General features: G+C 39.6%; 1 protein-coding gene across 1 annotated transcript in view; it reads right to left on the bottom strand.

Moving 5' to 3' along the window:
* cntn3b (contactin 3b) overlaps positions 1-22,457 on the bottom strand; it is a 55,215-nt gene that overhangs the window by 10,835 nt on the left and 21,923 nt on the right. Inside the window, exons 5-14 of the mRNA XM_067588310.1 lie at positions 21,413-21,511; positions 18,591-18,794; positions 14,071-14,173; positions 13,562-13,746; positions 12,947-13,083; positions 10,228-10,357; positions 9,427-9,577; positions 6,285-6,412; positions 4,587-4,762; positions 754-871 (exon numbers count right to left, since the gene is read on the bottom strand). Coding sequence (XP_067444411.1) covers positions 754-871; positions 4,587-4,762; positions 6,285-6,412; positions 9,427-9,577; positions 10,228-10,357; positions 12,947-13,083; positions 13,562-13,746; positions 14,071-14,173; positions 18,591-18,794; positions 21,413-21,511 — 1,431 coding nt within the window. The remainder of the gene's footprint in view (positions 1-753; positions 872-4,586; positions 4,763-6,284; positions 6,413-9,426; positions 9,578-10,227; positions 10,358-12,946; positions 13,084-13,561; positions 13,747-14,070; positions 14,174-18,590; positions 18,795-21,412; positions 21,512-22,457) is intronic.

The following is a 22,457-nucleotide window of genomic DNA, read 5'->3' on the forward strand; positions in this document are numbered from 1 at the left end:
AGTAATAACTTAGTTACATTTAACAAATGGAAATGAAAAGCTGATAATACACATTTTTGTTAACATTGTTATATCATGTTTATCATTGATTCACTTTTAAAATATCTACATCAAATGATGCAGCAGGTGCTGGTATCAGCAAATGGCGTATGAATTACACGGCAATTTCTTAAGTCATTTTGTGTGTTATGACAACGCATTTTTCATTGTCATTTCACGCCATTTAGGTTGTAAATTCAGTCGCCAAAAACAACCTATAATTATGTTTGAGTGACATGGGAAGTGACACATTTCTTTTCTTTTATAAGGTGATTTTGGCTTATTAGGGGGAAGTGGGACTAACCAGACATTTTAACTGTCATGTCGAGATATTTTAACCAGACATTTTTACCGTCACATCAGACATTTTTACTGCATTTTACTGACCAATTTAACCCAAACCATGATCGTTCCCTAACCCTAACCAAGTGGTTTTTGTGCCTAAACCTAACCAACAGCGTTAAAAGACACGTGAAAAGCTTAAAATGCTTAGATGCTTCATGAGATGGCTATTTATACACCATCCCATGAAATCACGTTGTCCTGCAAGGTATATTTACAGCAAGTCTCAGAGATTTTTAACATCCCTCCCTGTCAAACTTCCCTACATCTTCATTATTTCTACAGACGCTTCAATGCCACATTATTTTACACTACACACATTGGTCTATTCATACTCTAGTTTGAATTCATAAAATCAATAGGCTCTCTTACCTTTGACAACTAGGATGGCAGAGGTGGACAGGCTCTCCACATCAGTGTCAATAACACAGACATATTTCCCTCCATGGTTCAGCTGGATGTTACGGATCATCAGATCCCCTGATATACTCTAGAAGAGAATATGAACAGTGAAAAAATAAGACAAAGTAAGAGATGTAGTTTCATTTCATCATTTAGCTTTTGGCCCTGGGATGTTTTAACATTTAGAATGCACGATCACAGCCTCTCCAGGCCACTGAGTTTTGCATCTCTTCAAACACCAACAACAGAAATGGGCAGATGTACTCTGCACAAATCGGCTGTCCTTCAGGCGCTACGCCACCAACCAGTCCCCCAATCCCCTACAAACACCTACCAGCTACACACAGGAAACACAAAACAAACATAGTCTTGTTAATTGGCAAGACAATCCTAATTATTCTGTAATTACATAAGATCAAGCAAGATGTAAGTATAACTCCCAGTGTAAAGAACAAATATTATTTTACATGAGCAGCATGCATGCTATGGCCATGAGGGAACAGAACAAAACATCAAAACAACTTTCTCATCTGTGTAAGAACATTACTTTCATGTGTAACTCTATGAAGGAGGTATTTTAAAGGATAAGGCATGGTTTAATTATGAATTTTTCATGCTGTCAAAAAATCCCATGAAAAATCTGAAACCAACAATGAAGATGTTATTCTTAACATCTTCCCTACCCTCTCAGTGGCACTCCTACTGTGGTGATTCTACTGAAGATGTAAATCTTTAAAAGTAAATAACAGACACAGTATATAGTTTATTATTTTAAAAAAAGCTCAGTAACTTTCTAAAACAGCTGGGCACTGTAGGTTTTAGCAAAAGTTACTAAAGCAGGAATAAACCGTCAGTTTTGGGGAACTATTTTAACCGATGGATTAATACACATCTGGTGTGTTTACAGCACTGTATGTGGGATTAAAATTCAAAATAAACTACAGTGCCCATGGTCATTGTAATGAAAGAACATGTCACCCCATGCAACAGTGTGACTCACTGATGCAATTTTAATCATTTTTGGACAACAATGGAGCCCTAACACAAAATATTGGTTCTGCACTGTGAGACACAGTCACAACAGATGATTTTGAGCTTTGGCAACAAAAAACAGCTTGTTTAAAAAGTCTCACAGAGTCAGAAATTTAGGACCCAATTCTCACAGTGTGATTGTTAACTATGACACACGTATAAAACCAACCAATCAGAATGTGGCATGACATGAATACACTGGCCAACACCACTTTGTAAGTGCCCATAGAAATATAAGCATGGATATTACATTGCTGTATAGTACGTTTTTAAAAAGCATTATAATAGCCAAAGCTTGTATTTTGTTCAATTCCATTCAAAACATGATATATTCATTTCACAACCCGCCATGTTGAAAAGTTGATATTGTAAAGGCTGACACGGATTGCAACAAAGATTTTCAGTAGACCAATTTTACACAGTGTCACAAGCAATGAAACTGTTAGACTGCACTGTGTATATGCAGTGAATTAATCCTTTAGTGGGATCAATTCATTGTTGCTCTTGGTCTTTTCATGAGATTTGGTGACAGAAAATTGACAGAAAATCTCCCGTCTTTATTCTTTTCAACGACATGCAGTATGTATTCAGGGGTAAAAAGTAATTTACAATGCTGTATTAACACATTCTATCCAGACACTGTTATCCTGTTCTCATTTGTCTGTTCATGGGGATCTGCCTACTGAAAGTCACCTCTTGAAGTAGTCCGTCACAAAGAATGTCAGCCTGTGAAAAGGAATGTGTTGCTTTAGAAACGAGTCACCTGGGGCTGAGCCAGGCAAGGCTTGCTGCAGTCATAGCAGATTTCATCACCCCCAGCGGGTAGTGATCATAGCTCCACTCTGCAGCAACTGGACATGAACACCCGTGGATCTCCACCTCTCTGAGGCACCTGACAAAGCAGAACTGAGCCAAATGGCATTTCTTTGCGACCATCGGCTAAAGAGACTACCTCTCCTTCTCTCTTTTCCCCTCCCTTTCATCTCCTCTCCTTTTGCCTGACAGTTTTTAGGCGCAGCTCGCCATGTCTGATTCTCTCTCCAGTGTCAGCAACCACCTGGCCGATCCGAGAGCTTGCTTTAATTATGTAAATGAATTCATCAGAAGCTGTTGAGCAGGGGACTGGTACTGTATTTCCTCAAATAGTGGCTGGGACTTTTATTTATCTCAACTGCAGAGGGTTCCAGGCCTTTATTGCAAGCAGGCTTATATTAGAGAGAGGCCTTTATTTCTAATTCCTTCTGTTTGATAAGTATATCTGCTAATATTTTAGTACAAAGCCTTCTTGTTTTCTGATTTGCTTCCGTTTGCTCTGTTAAATTTTTGTTAGTGCATTACCGGTAATCCACTTACTCCGATGTGCAGAACAATAATTCTAGCGCCTGATCTCCACCTGGAACATTTTGGCAGTGCACCACTTGGCTGTAGCGCACAGGTAACATGCTCATGGATGCATGCTCTCTGGCTTAGCCAAGTTACCCTGGTTACCCTGGTTACCCATGCTCATGTAGTGTCGCTGCCATCGTTATTATTAAAACATGCACCGTTATCACCATATTTAAATGATATTGCGTCTCCTCTGCCCCCCTCCCCTCTCTCTGATGGTCATTTAGAGGGCTACGCATGGACTCACAGAACTGAGGTTACATCCAGGTAACTACTATTTATGCTTAACTGGCATGCACATTATATAACAGATACTAGGAGTTTTTCCACCCTTGTTTTTTTCCCCAGTCCGTTTTTGGGGCCAGCCTTTATTTGTTTGTCGATCACATCCCCCCCCCCCCCCCCCCCCCGGCCATTATTAGAGACTTACACTATAATCTTTTATTTGAAGAAATACAGTAATCTCTCTGGACAGGGGAAAAAGATTATATGAAAACTATATCTCATTATATCCCTACACACAGAACAGCATCATTAGTAATTTCCATTTGCATTCATGAAGATATGAATTTGGCATGTCCACAATACTGTGAGCATTGGATGGCATTCAGACATGATGTCAGCCTTTAAAACGTGAATGACAATGATCAGACTATTGACCTTAGATGATAAGTTGGCACTATAAAAAGCAAAAGAGAGTGTGTAAAGTAATTTTACACTGACAGGCTCTGAACAACTGACTTTGCCCTTCATCAAAAGGAACAAATATTCTCAAAGAGTCATCACATATCATTATTTCAAGGCATAAGGATTTCAAATGAAGATTTATACATACTAGGTCTACCCTTGGTGAATGCCAGCCAGCTCATTACTTAATTATTTCGGGGCTCAAGATTCATAAATAGGTATGCAAATTCAATCATGGCAGAGGGAGATGATAAGAAAATGTTCTCCCTTGAGGTAAGGAAATTAGAAGTTGAAGGGATGAAAAGTATAAAATGAGGACCCTCTGTATGACTGAAATGGCATATCACCAATATATTTTTAGAAGTGTAGCACATGGCAGCTCACACAGCCAATTCAAAAGGTAAGGATCCCGATTATTGACCTGATAGTGCCATTAGTTGAGGTTTTTATAGAATATGAATGTAAGAATGTAACTGATCTTAATGGATATATACTTTTTTTATATTCCATCCACCACTGACTGCAAGGAAACTTTTCAATGGATATGTCTTGGCATACATTTCTCTGCTTGGGTGTTACTGATGTCTAAGAGGCCCTCAGCAGGGCAGTGGAGCATACCCTTGCACATCACACAGTATGTCCCAATTAATTCCAGAATAGCTGGAAAGTAGCTGAGTTTAATGCTTGAGATGACTCACCCCGCCCACTCTCTCAAAATGATCGCTGTCTCGCTGGAAGTCGATGAGCTGGCCGTTGAATGCCCACGAGAAAGAGACATCCAGAGCTGGATCGCAGGCAATCTGGCAGGGTAACACGATGCTCTCGCCAACAATAATCTCCATGTTAGTAGGCCTCATGGTGATTCTGGTGGGCTCTGGCCAGACAACAAACGACAGTGTACACATGTTAATATCTCTGCCCCGGGAACCTTTAACACCACCATGACCCCTGCAACTGCCATCTCCCTTCAATTCATGGCTAAATCAAGCCACCATCATTAAAATACCCATAGTTGTGTGCTATTCCTGATTTTAATAAGCACTTAAATTCCAAGCCTGTCCATTAGCAACATTTAATGACATCTCCAGTTCACACTTTATGTTCTGGGATCAATTTGGAAGAAAATGTATGAAACAGGATTACAGAGATGGGAGCGCATTCCCATTGGTGACTGTGGTGGATTGGAAGCCTTAAGAGTATGTTGAGGAAAGGTCACAGTAATTAAATTCTATGACATTAAATGGTTCAGCTGTCAGTGTATGAGAGGAATAAAAGCTAATGAGAAAAATAAGTCAGGTGGCTACACACACACACAATGGATTAAACCGGAGGAGCACATGAACGTGTTATGTCACTGCATTCATAAATAATGACCTTTACCTAAATAAAGAATAACGTTTTGTTGCTTGCTTAACTGCTGTTCTGCAAATTGTATACTAGCAACATTAATCTGAAGATAACCTTGGGTAATGGTACACATGGCTTATAGTGTGAATATAAAAGAACAGAAATTAGGGTATTTTCAAGTCATAGAATCATGAGAAATGGTTGACCTCTATGTTGAAAGAAGTGAGGGAAAGTTGACCATTTGCTAACCCCCTCCTCCAAAAAGCTTTTCAACCATAACCCGGCATGGCATTTCTGAAACTGGATGTTGAAATAGCGTGTCTTTTTTAACTTTTCAAAACCAAAAATACAAGAGCAAAAAATGTTTGAGTTTGTCTGCAGTACCATAAGTTGCAAACGTTAGCATGGCTGACTAACAAGGGTGTTACCTACAATAGTAAGCTAGCATCACATGCCAAGAGTTAGTATATCATTAGCGAATTCCATAAACTATGTTAATATGAAGAACAATGGTTCTCCTTTTACTTCCATGTTTTCCATAAGTTTTTCCTCTAGCTTCTGTCTTTTTTGTATTATTATGGAACTAAATTATTATGATTTCATATATGTTGCCAACCAATGCATTTGATTGACTTAAATGCATGAGAAACACACAAAAAGGCTTTACCTTTTGTGTATTTCTCATTTTTATACCAGACAGCAAGAAACATGAAAAAAGCTGCCTGGAGACTTTTCAACCATGTCACTGCATGCATGTCAGTTAGCAGGCTAGCTACAGCTTATATCTACTGCCTGCTAACTAAATCTGCCAGGGACAGTTGTTATTTCTGCCAGTAAAATAAACATTCAAACAAGAAGTCAAGGGCCCATTGTTTCAAATATTACCACAAATCTCAAGTGGGAAATAATCCTACATTACCATTACAAGCTGTGTACGTGCAGCGCTAGAATGGAAGGGCAAAGCAATAGTAACCAAGGGGGCCGGGGCTTAGCAAAGGGTCAATCAGGGGCAATTTGTTTTTAGGGGGTGGTTAATTGAGAAGACTCACCAGTGATTAGCAGCCTGCCTGTTGTGCTTGCTGTCCCAAACTGATTCTTAGCGACACATGTGTAGCTGGCTGCATCCCGTCTGGTTACATTGGCGATCTTTAATGTTCCATTGGGAAGCAGAGTAATCCTGCAGAAAACAGAGCAGCTTTTCACTGTATTGACTGCAATGGAGAGTGTACAGGTTATAAGAGCTCAGCTTTGTATTGAATCTGCCTGTAGTTGTTATTTTGCATTGATAGTCAATATCTTCGCATGTAACTATTTTGGTTTTTTTCTTTCTCCATGTAGTAAATTTATTGTATGGTGTTTCTACCGGAATTGTATTCTTGTCAAAATGGAAAAGCCTCAGAAAAGCACTTTAACCCTTGTGGTACTTTAAAGCTCTCCACTAAAGCCCAGGAAAATGAAATTCTTTGAGAGGGGTTAGCAGCAGGCAGGGTGACCCACCTTTGCTGTCTCAGTGGTAGACTAAATACATTAGTAAATGAGGAAATATTTTACAAACAGCATCACCTTGAGTAACTCAATGAATAGATAAATCGTGGTTTACAGGCTTTATGTTGCAAAGGTCAGAAAGGATCCTCTATCATGCTGGGAGGTCACTGGCTAGATATTTAATAAAAGCCTTATACATATATTTCAGTAAGCTAAAGACATGATACAACACAGTGCTGCATAAGCACAAGAAAGTAGTGACTATGAAGTTTAGAATAACCAACATTTCTAAAGGCAATTCATAAAAATTGTAAAGAAATAAAACTAGATGTAACTATATATTGTCTTGTTACTATTTATACATTCAATAAATATAATAACAGTGTAATGTTTTGCTTGTAAAATAGACCCTTTTCACAGTAGACATTTAGCACAGGTGGAATTAATAACATGAATGATGGCAGCATTCCATTTAGGAGAGCCAGTTCCAGCGCTCTGGTATTGTGTGTGCTCACTCACTGACATGGCTTACTGGGACAATTAATGGAATGGAGCCATTGTTAATGTTAATATTTACACCCGTGCTTTTCCTGCTTTGACAAGTCAAAATGTCTGCTGTAAATATAGCCATAGCCATCTTCTCAAAACAGCATCAGATTTTGGCATCTTGAAGGGTTAAAGTGAACAGCAGCCACTGCAGCTACAAGTGATAAATACAGGATAATGTTAAATACTAAAACCTACTATAACAGTAGCACAAATGGAGAAGAGTTGAACTGACTCAGTAATGACTGTTATACAGCAACATCTATCTAAAGTTTGCTAACATTATCTAATATAAGCTACTGGTCATACCAGACCAAGTAAGACTATAGCAACAAAACCTGTGAGTATATTGAATTAAGCTGGGTTTTTTTGATTGATTATGAATTCAACTTTTCAGTTGTCAGAGGAAGAATGTTTTTTCTTTCTTTCAAAGGTTATATAGTCTTGCAAAGAAATAATTTGAGACTTACCTCATGCCATATCTAGCCACACAGATATTTTCTATTTTATTTGTCCAGGTTTTGGACTAAGATATTTGCCTCTGAGATTTCTGCCTCCATCCCCAGTACAATGGAGCTGAATAGAATTTTCTTTGTGGTGATCAAAGAATTGAAAAGCTACATTGAAAGAAAAAAAAAAAACAACAGCAGCAGCAGCAGCAATGTGTCTTTCCAGGAACAATGTCTGCATAAATCATAGACCTCACTGTAAACAGTTTTCATTGGAGTTACTTTCATCCAGAGAACTGTTGACAGTGTTTTCTGTAGATTAACCACAGTAACGGAGACAGTGGAGACAAGGCAGATATTTCTGAGATCTCAAAACCATGGTAAATTAAACCACAACTATTTGCATGACAAGATACCATGACGGGTAATTGAAAAAAATATGTTTTTCATTATTTTGGTAAAACAAACCCTTTAACTAGTCTGGTATTCAGTGACAAAATGTGCATACAGTTCAATTTCTAAACGCTGCTCCAATTTACAGCATGCCTGCATAACACATTTCCCATCCGGTGTCTGCATACATTAAGTGTTGTGTACCTTGAAAGACTATGTGGGCTTCACATACAGTGTGCTAAATGTCAGTCAACTTGGGAATTTTACCAATTTTCTACAGCTGTAGATGCAGCTCCCCGTCTGGAGCCAACTAAGGAGCCGCAGTGCTGTTTTGACAAGATGCTTTGCTTGTATTGTTCTCTTTCAGACCTCCTTTTGAATAACCAGCATGGGAGTGATTCAAACAACACAAAGTTAAGCATTTCCTCACTGCTTTGAGATGCCTATGTTTGAGTTATTCTTGTTCAGTCTGTCCTGCCCTTTGCACATGTGTGTGTGTGCTACGAATTCTCGATATGCATGCCCTGACTTGCAGCAGGGTTTAGCTACTGTTTAAGCTTTTCTTCTCCTTCCAATCACGATGAGGAAAGTCTGCGGACGGATTGCTTAACTTTGTCATTTCTTGCTGCTGATTTGCTTATAGACTTTCCACCTTTAATTGGTTCTTTGTTATTGTGTGAAATCTTTTCAATGGTTCAAATTCAGCTTTTGGTGTATTCAATGAGTAATCAGACACAGAAGGACAACAAACTAAATTAAGCACCACTTCATGCTGCTTTAAGAGGTGCTTGAAGTTTGCTCATTGTCTGGATTATGTCTGTGGGTGTGAGTTTCCCTTCTAGTGCAACGTCTCTGCTTTCCAATCTACAAGGCTTTTATTTCTGCAGCCTTGGTGATTGTATGAATCCAACTCTATTTGTATGTCAAGATAAAGTAGAACACTTCCACCTCTCATAATTACAGGTGCAACAGCTTCAGTTAGAGTTTTAATTCCTTCCTCTATCTAAAAGCAGACAGGCTGTGTCTTCAGCAGCAACCCCATTTGCTAATCTTTTATCTTCTTAAATATTTCATGCATGCAGTCTTGATACGACCAGCTAGCATCTTCATCTCTCATACCAAGCTATTTGCACATGAGGGTGCATGCAGTATATTAGCCATGCACAATTTTCCTGGTGGGTGCCCTGCTCTCATTCTCCTCATTAGCCTTTCCTTCTATGCATCTGCACAAATGCCAAATACACTATTCAAACATGTCCGCTTGCAGTGAATGTGAATGAAAGCTGCTGGAAATATGCACTTTGGACTTTCATCCTACCTTTCAGTTCTCTGCAGGATCTCATTCCCTTTCTTCCACAGGCTAATTGCTGGGGGCGAGGCCTGAGGCTTGCATTCAAGAATGACTTCACTGCCTGAGCGAGCTTTTAGCAAGGCCCTTAACGGACTTTTGGAGAAACTGGGAGGTGAAGCTGTGTGTGAGGGAACAGAGAAAGGCATGAGATTAGAAAATATAGGCAACCTGAACCTTTGCAGGTCAGGCCTATTGTATTAAGATCAACTCTCCTAGAGCTTTCAATGCGAGCAACTCAAAATCTCATGAACTCAGCAGAAATGCCTATTGGGCTCATGGCTACGGACCTACTGCAACCCCACCCTTCAACTACACACACACACACACAATCCACCTTCACTAAGCATCCAACCTGCAGATGTTCCAGCCATTGTCTACACTCATCATCACATTTTGTCAGCCATGGTTTGGACCCCCAAGTGTCATCACGTATATCAAGACAGAATTGAATTTCTCATTGAGCCAGTCAGATGGAAGTCATCAAAGCTTTGCAAATAAATCAATACCCCATCTACATGAGAAAGCATGCACAATGCCACAAAGCAATGTGTTTGTAGTATTCAAATCAATATGATGAAACGACTGAAAGTAAAATGAGACACTCCATCAGATTCATATTTTTGCTGGCAGAGCCTGTAGTGACATCAAATGAGTCTGCAGACTGATTGCTGAGGAGAACTATAGCAGGCTGCTGGTTTTTATCTTAGGAGATGATCAAACGCACAGACAGATAAGCAGATAAAAGCAAAGGGAAGGAGGCAGTCTTACCTAATACCATTAGCTGGGCACTGGAATAAATAATGCCATGTTTGTTTTCAGCCACACACTGATACATCCCAGAATCTGACAGGTTTAACGCAGCTATTGAAAGGGCCCCGTTTTCGATTTGTATCCGGCCCTGCAGAGGAAAGAGAAACAGTTCTGCATATCCATTGCAATGCCAGTCTATTATGTCCAAAGGCACAGCAGCAATCACTGATGCACCATGAGGGGAGGAGGATAGCAGGAGAGGAGAAAGAGAAAAAAGCCTAAAGAGCCTTGTGGTATATTCAGATTGCAATGGAGGAAAAGATGAGGAGGCATTGGCAAAAACTGCTAACCTGCTTCCTACGTAGGCAGAAAGAAGCAATGTTGACAATAGCACTCGTAGCATATTAAAAAGTCATTTATTTTCTGTGGTTGTTCAGTTGGAAAAACTGTGGTGACAGCTCAGATGACTCGGATGAGACAGATTTTTAACCAGATTAGCTGCTCAGAGATCCTCTATGCTGCAGGGAGCGTGGTATCTTACCATGCACTCTTAATTATAGATGCAGATGAGAGGCGGAGCTTAGTAAATAGAACACATTAGTGAGGCAAAGTCACCTTACCACATAAACATTGCTAACTTTTAGAAAGAACAAGATGCATGGATTTTGCAAGTTTCAACAGATAGTTGTATTTATGCACTTTTTTGCTTCTCATATGATTTAAAGGGGCTCTCCACTGACTAAAGGTCTGTCTAGTTGTCATGAGGAGTGAAAACAGTCTGTATAATGTCTTCTGTTTTGTCAAGTTTAATAAGCAAGGATAATGTCATCTTGGGCTTGGCAAAAAAGCCTATAAATTGGAAGTGTGGGGTTTGAAAGATGTAGGCATTTGCCAGGTTAATGAAAATAAGCTATTGGGTGCATTGTGGGAAACGTAACCATCAAAAGTCAGCTTCCTTACAGAATGTGCATAAGCTTTTTATTTTACTTTTTTAAAAGCAATAGCTTGACATTTTGGGAAATACACTTATTCAAAGAGATACTGCTCAAATTTGTCCGTTGAATATAATGCTACAGCCAGGTGACGGTTAGCTTACCTCAGCACAAAGACATGGAGACAGGGGAAGCAGCTAGCCTGGCTTAGTTACCAGGCAACCAGCAGACACTGCAAGAAATTACTGCTCCCAGCCAAGAATTGATGACACGACCCCTCATAGAATGGCAAATTGCCATTTTTACACTTTGGTTTTTGTATGGATTAAACAAACAGGATATAACATGTTAATTAGTGAGTTTTACAGGTGCTGGTAAGTGAATTTTGTTATCTTCTGACTGAGCCAAACTAGCTGTTTTCCCCTTATTATTATTTGTTATTCTGAATTAACAAGATACCTGAAATCCTGACTGCGGTAACACTGCCGTCTGAATTTCGTTGCACCTAAAGTAGTGTAATTACAGTAAGGATGGCTTCTGGGCGAAGCGAAGGTCCTGAAAAATACATACACATGTTTTCCATCGTGTTCATTGCACTTTTTTCTCAGGTTTGACCGGTTATAAGTTTCATTTTGATGAATCTTAATGATTGCTGGTCCAGATGTCCTCTCTAACAGTATTAATGTTGAGTCATCCCACTGCACTGGTTTGAGGAAATTGAAAACTAAAATAACCTCTCAGCTCTGTAGGCAGTCTGATGTGTTTGTTTCATCTATTTTTGGGCTTTGATGAAACATTTTTGCCTGTCCTGCAGTGCCTGCACAAAATTGTCAAACTAATAACAATACCATCTATATTACTTAAAGACACGACTATCTCCCAATGTTTCAAACCAAAACCAAAATAAAACCGAATTACACTAAACAGGCATGTTTGCTTCTATGAAATCAAGCTCTCAAGTAGGAATGGGAGCTTCTCTTGGGATTAGGAGGTATGTCATTAATTCAGAAAAACAGAGCAGAATTTTTTTTTTTTCATGAAAACTTTTCTCAGAATTCTGACATAGTTATCTTGTTAATTCAGAAAAACGGGGCATTTTCAAGTGAATGCATTATGCTTCAGTTGAAAGTGAATATGTGTATTCCCAAAATGTCAAAATAATCCTTGCAACTACTTCTGTTCTTTCTCTTCATTTGATTCGGTTTTCCTTATTTGAGGCAGTAGTTGTGTTAGCTCATAAAAACAGCACAGACAATACCAAAGCTGTCAAAAAGACATGACACTGGCAATTTAAGCCTTTCCCACCAAGTGTGTAAAAAGAGAGACAAGTCGAATACTACAGAAGATGAGCCACATGTACAGATGGATGACAAATTAAACTACATAGAAAAAATGAACAGAGCTGTTCAGTGCAGGGAAGTGAAAAAATTGTGGACTAAAACAGGAACCAAGAGACAGAAGGTATAATAAAAGGCTTAGCGGTAACTCTGGATTGCAGCATGTTTCAAGCTTTCTACCTCAGGCAGCATCAAAAAATTAAAGGAAAAACCAACATTAAGTGTCTTAGTGAGGTGCTGGGTCATTACAAGCCTTCTGAACTGCTTCAGTGCTCCTTTGCACAGATTCAACAAGTCTGTAAAACTACTGGAAGGATGAACACCATTCATCTAAAAGATATCCCCTCATTTAGTGAATACTTACGGAAGCATTTGCATTCGTTAAGTGTCTGCGCTAATTTATTCAGGTTTATCCTTTAATTTGTCTCCTGTCTGCGATAGTAGGAGAAATCCAGCAGATCTCCATACCTCGGCCATAACTTGCTCCCCATTCTTCAACCAGCTGTAGGACGGTTTAGGCTTTCCGTTGGCCTTACACTCCCAGAAGAGGTTTTCCTCGATGGACAGAGCTGTGTCCGCCATTGTCTGGAGCCAGTGAGGTTTAGCTTGGAATAAATGAGAGGATTATTTTTTTCAAACATGTGTTTTTAATTATAGAAGCTCTGGATTAGTAAATAATGGTATCAGGAATCACAAGCTCTAAAAGCAGCCTTGCATTAAATCATCAAAGTTTAAACTCAACAAGTGGATTATCATCATAATGAGAAATACAGGTTGGTAAACACAAGTATGAACAATGTTCTTAACACAATGCCAGCTTGAAGATTGACTGGGAATTAATTTTTTGTGGCCTTTAAAATATTATTCACTTTTACAGGCAGGATCCACAGCCTATCCTGTAATTTCATAGTGACATTATGCCCCACATGTTACGAACAAATAGGTTTTCTGTCAACCAAATGAGATTCAAGCTGCTGGTCACATGCATGTTTCCTGTACAAATGTGTATATCTGTTACAGACACACATTCATTGCTGTGTCTCTCTGGATCTATTGTCATTCAATTTGCAATGGTTCACTAACCGTGGAATGAAATACGACCCCGCGCAGCATTTTTGCCTCGCCTATTCTCTGCCACACATTCGTACGTCCCCGCGTCTTCCTGCTGGAAATTGGGGATTTCAAGGACGGCGTTTGAATTCTTCATTTTGACTTTGCTGGGGAAAGGGACTCCACTGGTTCTCCTCCAGCTTATTTCTGGTACAGGGCTGCAAGAGAGGGACCAAAAGTTCCCATGATGGCAGCTGTCAGTCGCAGTGATCAAAGTGTGATTAAGCACAAAAGAAAAGGAGATGGAGCAAGAGCATCGTAATTTATTGTTCCCTACAAATCAAAACTGGGATTGCTCAGATTTCAGAAGCTTTGAATTCCGCTCCCTTGTCTTTTCGTATTGCGGCCCTTGCTCTCCTATGGATTGATGAATGTGAGAATGAGTAATGTTACGCTTGTGCATCCTTAAATCATCTTGAGTAACAAATTCATGCATGAATGAGCCCACAGCTCTTATCACATACACAATGAGGCTGACTTACTTTCCCAGAGCGAAGCATTCCAGTTTCACCACTGATTCCTTCGCAGCTGGAACTGAATCAGGGAAATGAACTTCTATTTTGGGTTCATATTCACCCATTACTCCTACAAAAGGGAGACAAAAGATGACAAGCTTTTTACACCAATGATTAACTGCACACATGGCTCACACATTGCATCAAAAAGAGAACAGTAACACAGTGTGACAGCAAATACAAAAGTCGTGGTACCCCAACAAATGCACTCCTTTCTCCTGACTGAGTAATGTTTACTATAAAACTACAGTGACCAGCTGTTTTACAGAATCATTGTGCAGTAAAAACTTTCTCATTCAAGTGAATGGAAAGGTGTGTCCAAACTTTTAACTGGTACTGTACTTGTGGCACTGAGAGCCACAGAGAGGGAAGGGAAGTTTGACAGTATTGATAAATGTATTTACACATTGGTGGTTCTGGTCATGTGTGGGAACTGTCATGGAATTTGTTGACAATGTGAAAAATCTATAATACCAGCCCTACCTTCACCCTGTCTGATGATGTCATATCAAACATTTAGAGGTAGTCTAAATGCCCCCATTTGATGGAAAAGGTGCTACTAAGCTGGCCTTGCACAGAGCCACATCCCATGACATCCCTTACCCCAGGGATGTTGTACGTACAGAGAAAGAGTGACCAATGAAGAGCCCGGGCCACACCGCCTACCTTTACCTGTGCGTGATGGCTACCTCACTGAACTGCTGCAGCTCACATGTGTTTGGTGTCCACTAAGACAGTATTGCTGCTGCAGCGCTGCTACTGCCAGCCCTCTTATTTCTACATTGATATCCAAGGAGGGTTGAATTGAAGACAACTGGACTTGGCTGTAGATACTTGAAGACATTTCACCTCTCATACAAGGGGCTTCTTGGGTTCTAACTAACAGGTATTTAACCTCTGTGGGGTCATTATCAAGGTTATTGATACAGCTTGGTTCGTTAGTGCTCGTGGCTGTTGTAATGACAGTCGTTAAGAGTCATTGGGGTCACCTGAGGCCAAGTGTAAACGACAGTTGTTGGAGTTGTCCCATCAAGCCAAATGTGAATGGTTGTTAAATCTCCTAGGAAGGGATGAAAGGAAAACATTGTAGCTGGGGGATAAGGGGCGAAACGTCTTCAAGTATCTACAACCAAGTCCAGTTGTACTTGATTCAACCCTCCTTGGATAACCACAACCTGGATGACTGAGAATCTTCACAGACATCTCTCTACATTGAGTTTGCCTTTGACAATGGCCATCAATAACAGAATGTTTCATTTAATTTAATTATAAATTTAATTTATATTTAGTTTAGACTGAAAAAGGTTAAGAAGCATGTGCTCAATTGTAAATAATAATAATAATAATAATAATAATAATTAATAAATAAATAAAAATATACAGAAGTCCATTTCCAAGGGAGGTTTTGGGTTACTGTTCTACAGATTTTCAGAGGTGGGCTTATCGAGAACTATCTAATTTACATTAGCAGTGGGACCTTAATTTACATTACAGCTGCCAAACCAAATCTAAAACTTTATAAGCAAATCTTCTGGGTTCATACTCTGCTGAATCATAAGTGCTGTGCATTTGTCTTGACACTATATCTTGCTTCAAGTTCAAGATTTTTTACCCTCACAAATGGGTAAGTAGGCTCCTCTGTTATTTGTTTAATTGAAAAATATTCTGTGAAACAGCATGTTGATCATGAAGTAAATAATCTTACCACAACTTGTTATTATCTATTTATTTTCTACTTTTTTATATATAATGTTACTTTATTTTAAATAGTTTTGATTAGGCTACCTGACTATTTGCATTTCCTAAATAGTAGTAACCTGGTTAATTAATAAAAATAAAAAATGATATATTTTTTCATGTCTGTGACATATTCTACAGATATAGAAATTGGAACTATTGTGAAATGTGTCAGTTATGTAATGTTGCTGGTATGATGTCAATATGACTATCAACTGATCATTTTCACTGTCTATTTTTGCTGAGAACCACGCGCCTCACGCAGAGAAAATAGGCTCGACGCCGAAACTCTAGATGACGCACCACTGAGCCACACTGCTCACATGGGCTGTGTGGCTGCTCTAACCTGTTAACAAGGGCACCAAAATGAAAATCAAGAGGTTCTGTGGCGTACACATGCTGCTCAGGTAGGTGGTGTGGCCTGGGTGTAGGGCTGCTAAAGAGGGAAAAAAAATCAGAGATGGCTTATAAAAGATTCAAGGAACACATCAGGGAAAAGACTTGCTTAGTAGAGATTCATCACCTGTGGTAATGTGACTTCATTTATGACTTTATTTATATTCACATCACTAGAACAGGTCAAAGACTTCTTCGCAGAGACATTAATGTACCCTTTACCATTACCAACCCCACAGTCTGGCAGTAAGAGCTGATTCAGTCCTGCACGATGTTTTAGATTAAAGGTTAGAGACTTTGAGAAGCTGTGAGCATCTTACATAGAGAGTGGAAAACATGAAGAATATGGAAATGCATCTTCAACACAACACTTTGATCATCTCAATGTTTGGTTAATAATGATTGATGGCATTTTCACAAATAGAAAGGTCCATTCTGTCTCTGATTGATACAGCATGACAGTAATTCAACCTATAACTCAGCTCATGAAAGCTTTGATATTTTAGGGTTTTATGCTTCCAATCATTGGTTTGATTGGTGCAATGGTGAAATATAGAAGTGCAAACCGAAGACTCAAGTAAAAACATATCACAGTGCTGACCACACTGTTTGACTGAGAAGAGGAACATAAAAACACTGAATTGGTAAAGTGCGGGTCAAAAAACATCTAGACATCTAGGCTAAAACTGGGCAAATATTTTATCAAGGTAATATGTAACCATTATTTCAACAGCATTTAAAGAGTAATTAAATGCAAAATGTAGTTTATGCTATTTACAGTTATATATACTAGGCTGTTCATTTATACTATTGCTAATTCTTGCAATATGCAGGTAAGAACTTTCTTGATAACTCGTTAGGAGGTTAAAAGTTAAATGCACTCCCCTGAAAAGGAAGTTAAAAGGATAAAAGTCTGATGATTGTCTATATTTTCCTCACATACTGTATATACCATGAACTGACAAAAACCAACCATTAATTGATCCTACTATCAAGTATTCTGTGTAGCCAAAGCCTGATACATCTTATTCCTCTGGTCAATACAGTTCCATTAAAAAACCTGAATAATCCAAAAAAAAACATTAGAGAGCCTTGGGTGACATGTGCCTTCATTACTGCGAACATGGACACTGCATTTTATTTTAATTCAGTCCCACATACTCTGTCCTGCTGCCATAAATACTCATTTGCACACTAGTTGTGTGTTAACCCACAGCTGAAAATAGTCCCCAACAAATGCACTCTTTCTCTTGTCTGAGTAATGTTTGCTATAAAACTATAGTGACCAGCTGTTTTATGGAATCAATGAGCAGTAAAAACTCCCTCATTCAAGTGAATGGGAAAGTGTGTCCAAACTTTTAACTTAGCCCAGTTTTGACCTCCCAGTCACCAAATCAGTGCTTACTGGACAACAACGCCTCACAACTACAGATGGCTATGCACTGTGATAGAATTTTTAAATTCCTTTTATAGATTTTTTTTACATGAAGAGTGATGGATGACGTAAAAGTTAAATTACTTGGATTACTTTTGAATCCATGTTACACATGAATCTAACCCATAAAAACATGTTGTTCAATGAACATTTCAGTTCACAGTGGGATGAACCAGTGGGCTACAAAGTAAACAGTGTTGCCAACTATTTTCAATGGAAGTAGCTAAAGCCTGCAGGAAATGGCTAGATGTCGCTAGATGATGTCACATGCTAATTTGCATATGACATCAAGACGTAATTACATACATACAAGATTTTAAAACATTTAAAGAAAATTAAATTTAATTAAACTAAACTGACTGCAAGTAGCTATTTCATTAGCTATTTTTCTTTTCAAGCAGCTCCCCAATGTGCATCTTAATCTCCCTCTAATAATTATATTTATGCAGGCCGTTGTATCAACTCTAACTGAAGTATCATGAATAGAGAGATGATCATGCACTAGATTAAATTCACTATTGTTAACTCTCTATTTAGACAAAACAAAATCAAACTTAGTTAAGTTAAATCATTTAGAATAAAAACAAGGATCAATGATTGGTCATTAGACTCACACATTCACAGCTCATTGACAACTCTATCTGGCTGATGAGTGATCCACTGAATGTGCTGCTGCTCTGTCCCACTCATTGAACAGTCAATCCAGAGAGCCACATTAGCGCTCATTCACTGAGAAATACTGGTGACTCCCTTCAAGGAGAGGAGTTAAGGTCCGTCCAAAAAGGTGCTAGATATGCCGCTAGCCGCTTTAAAAAAAAAAAAGTTGCTAAAGGGGTCTGAAAAGTCACTACATCTAGCGACAAAGTCGATAAGTTGGCAACACTGAAAGTAAAGGAGCCCTGTAGTGTAAGGCATTTACCGTCATTTCTGAGGACCAGTGGTGTAGGAGAGCTGAGCACCTTCTCCCTTGTGATGGTATTGTTAACCACACAGGTATAGTTGCCCACATCTGAGGGTTCCACTTTGGCGATATACAGACTCCCGGTCTCTTGAGAGATGAACCGACGACTGTCTTGTTGGACAAAGTATGGATATTCATTGAAGATCCATGCAAAAGTCAGCCCTGGAACATAAAGGAAACCATTAAACTTTGCATTGGTCCACTCTCATTACTTGTTCTCCGCACGACTGATTCCATACTTATTAGATTTATTAGAACTTAAAATGTAAGCATATAACACAACTGTCCTCCCCTTATCTTAGTTTCCTTGGGATGAGATACCAAGACGTGGTAAATGTAATAACTATCAGTGCAGAAGAAATGGGAGACCTGAGGAAAGGGAGCGAAACAAAATGGATTACAGCGCGTCAGTGGCCCTCCCCTGACACATGGCCTCCATTCACGAGGTCCCTGAGTGACTTTGTTTGTGGGAGACATGGATGGATGGATGGACAGACTGATCTACAGAAGTAGGAATATGTTGTCATGCCCCCTCACAAGCAGCAGGTCTACCATAGGAAAAGGAGAGACCTGCCATGATGAATTACTGTGTCATTTTGAGAAGCGCACACTGCACAGATTTGCAGGAGTGAGATGCTCTGTGTAATCTACCACTTTGGAGGTGGGGGGCTCCAAGTCAAAAGGTGTATGCAGTGACTGTCAATCATATCCGATGCCCCCCTGAGGGAGCGAGCCTCGTGGCTTTGGATGGGATCACGCATCTGAGCTGGGTGCAGCGATGCAGATACAAAGCTCCTTCTGATTAGGCAAGCAGGAGCCACATAGTTCAGAGTCAGCATAACCTCCATCTGAACTATGTGGCTGTAATGAGCAGTGATAGAATTTTGCCAAGCAATTGTAAGTCAAGTGAAGAGTAGAAAAACATGCAATAGAAAAAAGACTTGTGTGATCAAAAAATCCTTCAGAGTAAACAAATGTCTATTTTTGAGCACAGATGTGACAGTATGTTCGCCCGTCATCTGTATGATGTGATAACTAACGTGGTAGTGGAGGAGAAGGCTTTTGCAGAAGCCAAAGCCAGTGAAGCGCAGTAAAAACCAGAAGGGATGCCTCATAGGTGTTGGATGAAGTTCAGTGGAGTTCAAGGTTGTTTAGCACATCAATTATTTCAAAATGCAAGAGAGAAAGAGAAAGAAAGAGTGGAAAGGAATAGAAAGAGAGAGAAAACCAGAGAGGGAGCATCAGGGCGAAAAAGGAAGAAAGGGACAGAAGGCTTGCACTACTTTACTTTCATTCACTTCTGAAAATGTGAGAAAACACAATAGCATTATGGTTACAGCAGCCAACCGCGTGTAAGCCTATGTCAGAGAGGAAAGCTGTCAAAATGTATTTCACACAGAGTATTCCGACCCATTATCCCATAGACCAGCTGTACAATGCACTGCTCTACAAACTGTTCTCTTCTAAAGGAAATTGGTTGTTCCAATGTGCAAGCTACTGTATCCAGAGGGAGACAAGCTAGGCAGCAGCCATTGTCCATGTCCTAAGCTTTCTGCAGATATTCAGAAAGGCAGGACTGAGAAGTCTGCATCTTTATCTCCTATTTGTAGCCTCTTGTTTAAAGAATACAATCTTAGCTTGAACAATCAAAGCATTCGATTTGGATGTGTGGAGGTGCATTTCCCCCCCAACGGGTGGGGGACCCCCTCCTAAAATCTTGCCCTACAGCATCAGTTGATTTAAACTTAACAAATAAATAGTAAATTGGATAGCTTAAGTCCTCTAAACTCAGCATATTTTGACAGATAGATAGACAGACTGTATTCAAATTTCTGCTAGTTTAATATATTCTTGTTTAGTGGCAAAGCAAACACCAAAGAAAACATGAATTAGGACATTTGCATGAGGCTTTTTAAACCACTACTCTGTTTGGCGTAGGTTAAATTCACTAAACTGAGTTGATTTGAATAAAATCTTGAGTTTTACTGCTGGTTCATGCTGCTCCTTCACACCCGGTGACGCTCCTCTGCCGAAACAGGTGAAACAACCATGAAAGCTGGAGTATATTGCAGACGAGTCAAGAGTCTTCATTTTACACCTACCGTTGACTAGGCATAAGATTTAGTCTCAGATGTAACACTATGCCTAGATGGTGCAACAAGTATTAATTCCACATAGATGCATTTTACATCTTATGACTTACGACTTAGCAGTGTACGTCTAACTGGTGCAACGGGCCCCTGGAAGTCACTATGTACAGGTCAAGAAATAGTCCAGCACATGACCCATACTTGTTTTTTAGTCTTCAGTTTTTGTATGAACATACACAAATGCGATATAACGTGTTAATTGTGTTGAGCATTAGAGGTGCTAGTGGCCAGATTTTGTTACCTTTGGACAAAGGCTAGCCGTTTCCCCCTGTTTCCAGTCTTTATGCTAAGCTTCTTCTCATCTAACTCTCCACAAGAAAGTGAATAAATTTATATCCCAAAATGTTGAACTATTCCTTTAAGACTTATTTAAGAAACACATTGCTTTAATTAGAAACGTAGTTTGAATATAGAAACAACACAAACAAAAAATCCCAGTAGAGATTGGTTTAGCAATATTACATATGAACAACATGCGTGGATGATTATTAAGATTATATGTAAATATAGTTTGGAGTAAGGAAGTATTTCTCCATTAAAAGATGCAATGTGAAACAAGTGAAATTAGTTCTTACGAGTCATGCATGAATAGTAGATGACAGGCACAAAAGTGGCATGTGGTAAACATACCTCCGGAATGTGCAGGTGGTCCACACAACAGAACCACGCCTTGGCCCTCACGGACGTTGACAGCACTTCTCACCGTTTGGGTTTTGAAGGTATCGAGATCTGATGAATCAGATAAGGTCGAAATAGAATAAGACTGCAGCTCAAAGAGGTTAAATCATTAATAATATAGGGGTGAATATCTGACAGCTGAAAGTTTGTTTTTGTATAGTGTATATTCTCAAGGGTTTCTTTGAAAAGGATAGTTCTGAAACTAGGGACATAAGTTTTCCCTCCCCTCCCTTCACTGATTCACTGAGGCATGTTTTTGATGTTACATTTTGAGCGCTGGGACTTTAATAGGGCATCATTGATTGCCCTGGGACACCTCCTGACAGCCCGTGAAGCTTTCAAAGGCATCTAGGGTGCTGATGAAATACTGTAGATGATCTGACTTGGTGACGTTTACCCTGCAACACTACGCTTTCGCACGAGGAAGAGATTAGGCTGAAATGGGATAAAATGAGTAGGGGGAGAGGAAACGCTGTGCGTGGACTGAACAAACACTGGGGAACGTGCATGACAAATGACAGTTTGCAGTGCCAGCAGCAATAAGTAACATCATTATTAAATGTGGTGTAATCTTGCACTTAAAAGCATTAGCTTCCCCATCAATACTCTCAGCACAATCTATCCCCTGCAAATGAATGAGCAGTTGCTGGCAGACAAAACCTAAACCTGGGATGATAAACCACCCCTGGCTTCATGACTGATGGAGGAAAGCTGCCGCAGTCCGCTCTGTACTCTGTCTGCACCCTCTGGCTAACAGCCTAGAGTAAGCCTTCCAAACACAAACAAAAGAAAGTCAGTGTGACCGATAAGGGAAATTAGGAGAGGGAAGATTATGGAGAGAAGTGGGACAGAGTGTTGGTAAGATTAATGAGCAGCTCTCTGATGACCGCAGTGGAATCAAACAGAGCCAAGTCATGGCAGGACACCGAGGAGGCCACAGGAGGGGATGGCTGACTTGAAATACAGACAGAGGCGATGTCCCTCTGATCTCACCAGG

The sequence above is a fragment of the Thunnus thynnus genome, chromosome 4 (genome assembly GCF_963924715.1).
Source record: "Thunnus thynnus chromosome 4, fThuThy2.1, whole genome shotgun sequence".
In the NCBI taxonomy this organism is placed as follows: Eukaryota; Metazoa; Chordata; class Actinopteri; order Scombriformes; family Scombridae; genus Thunnus; species Thunnus thynnus.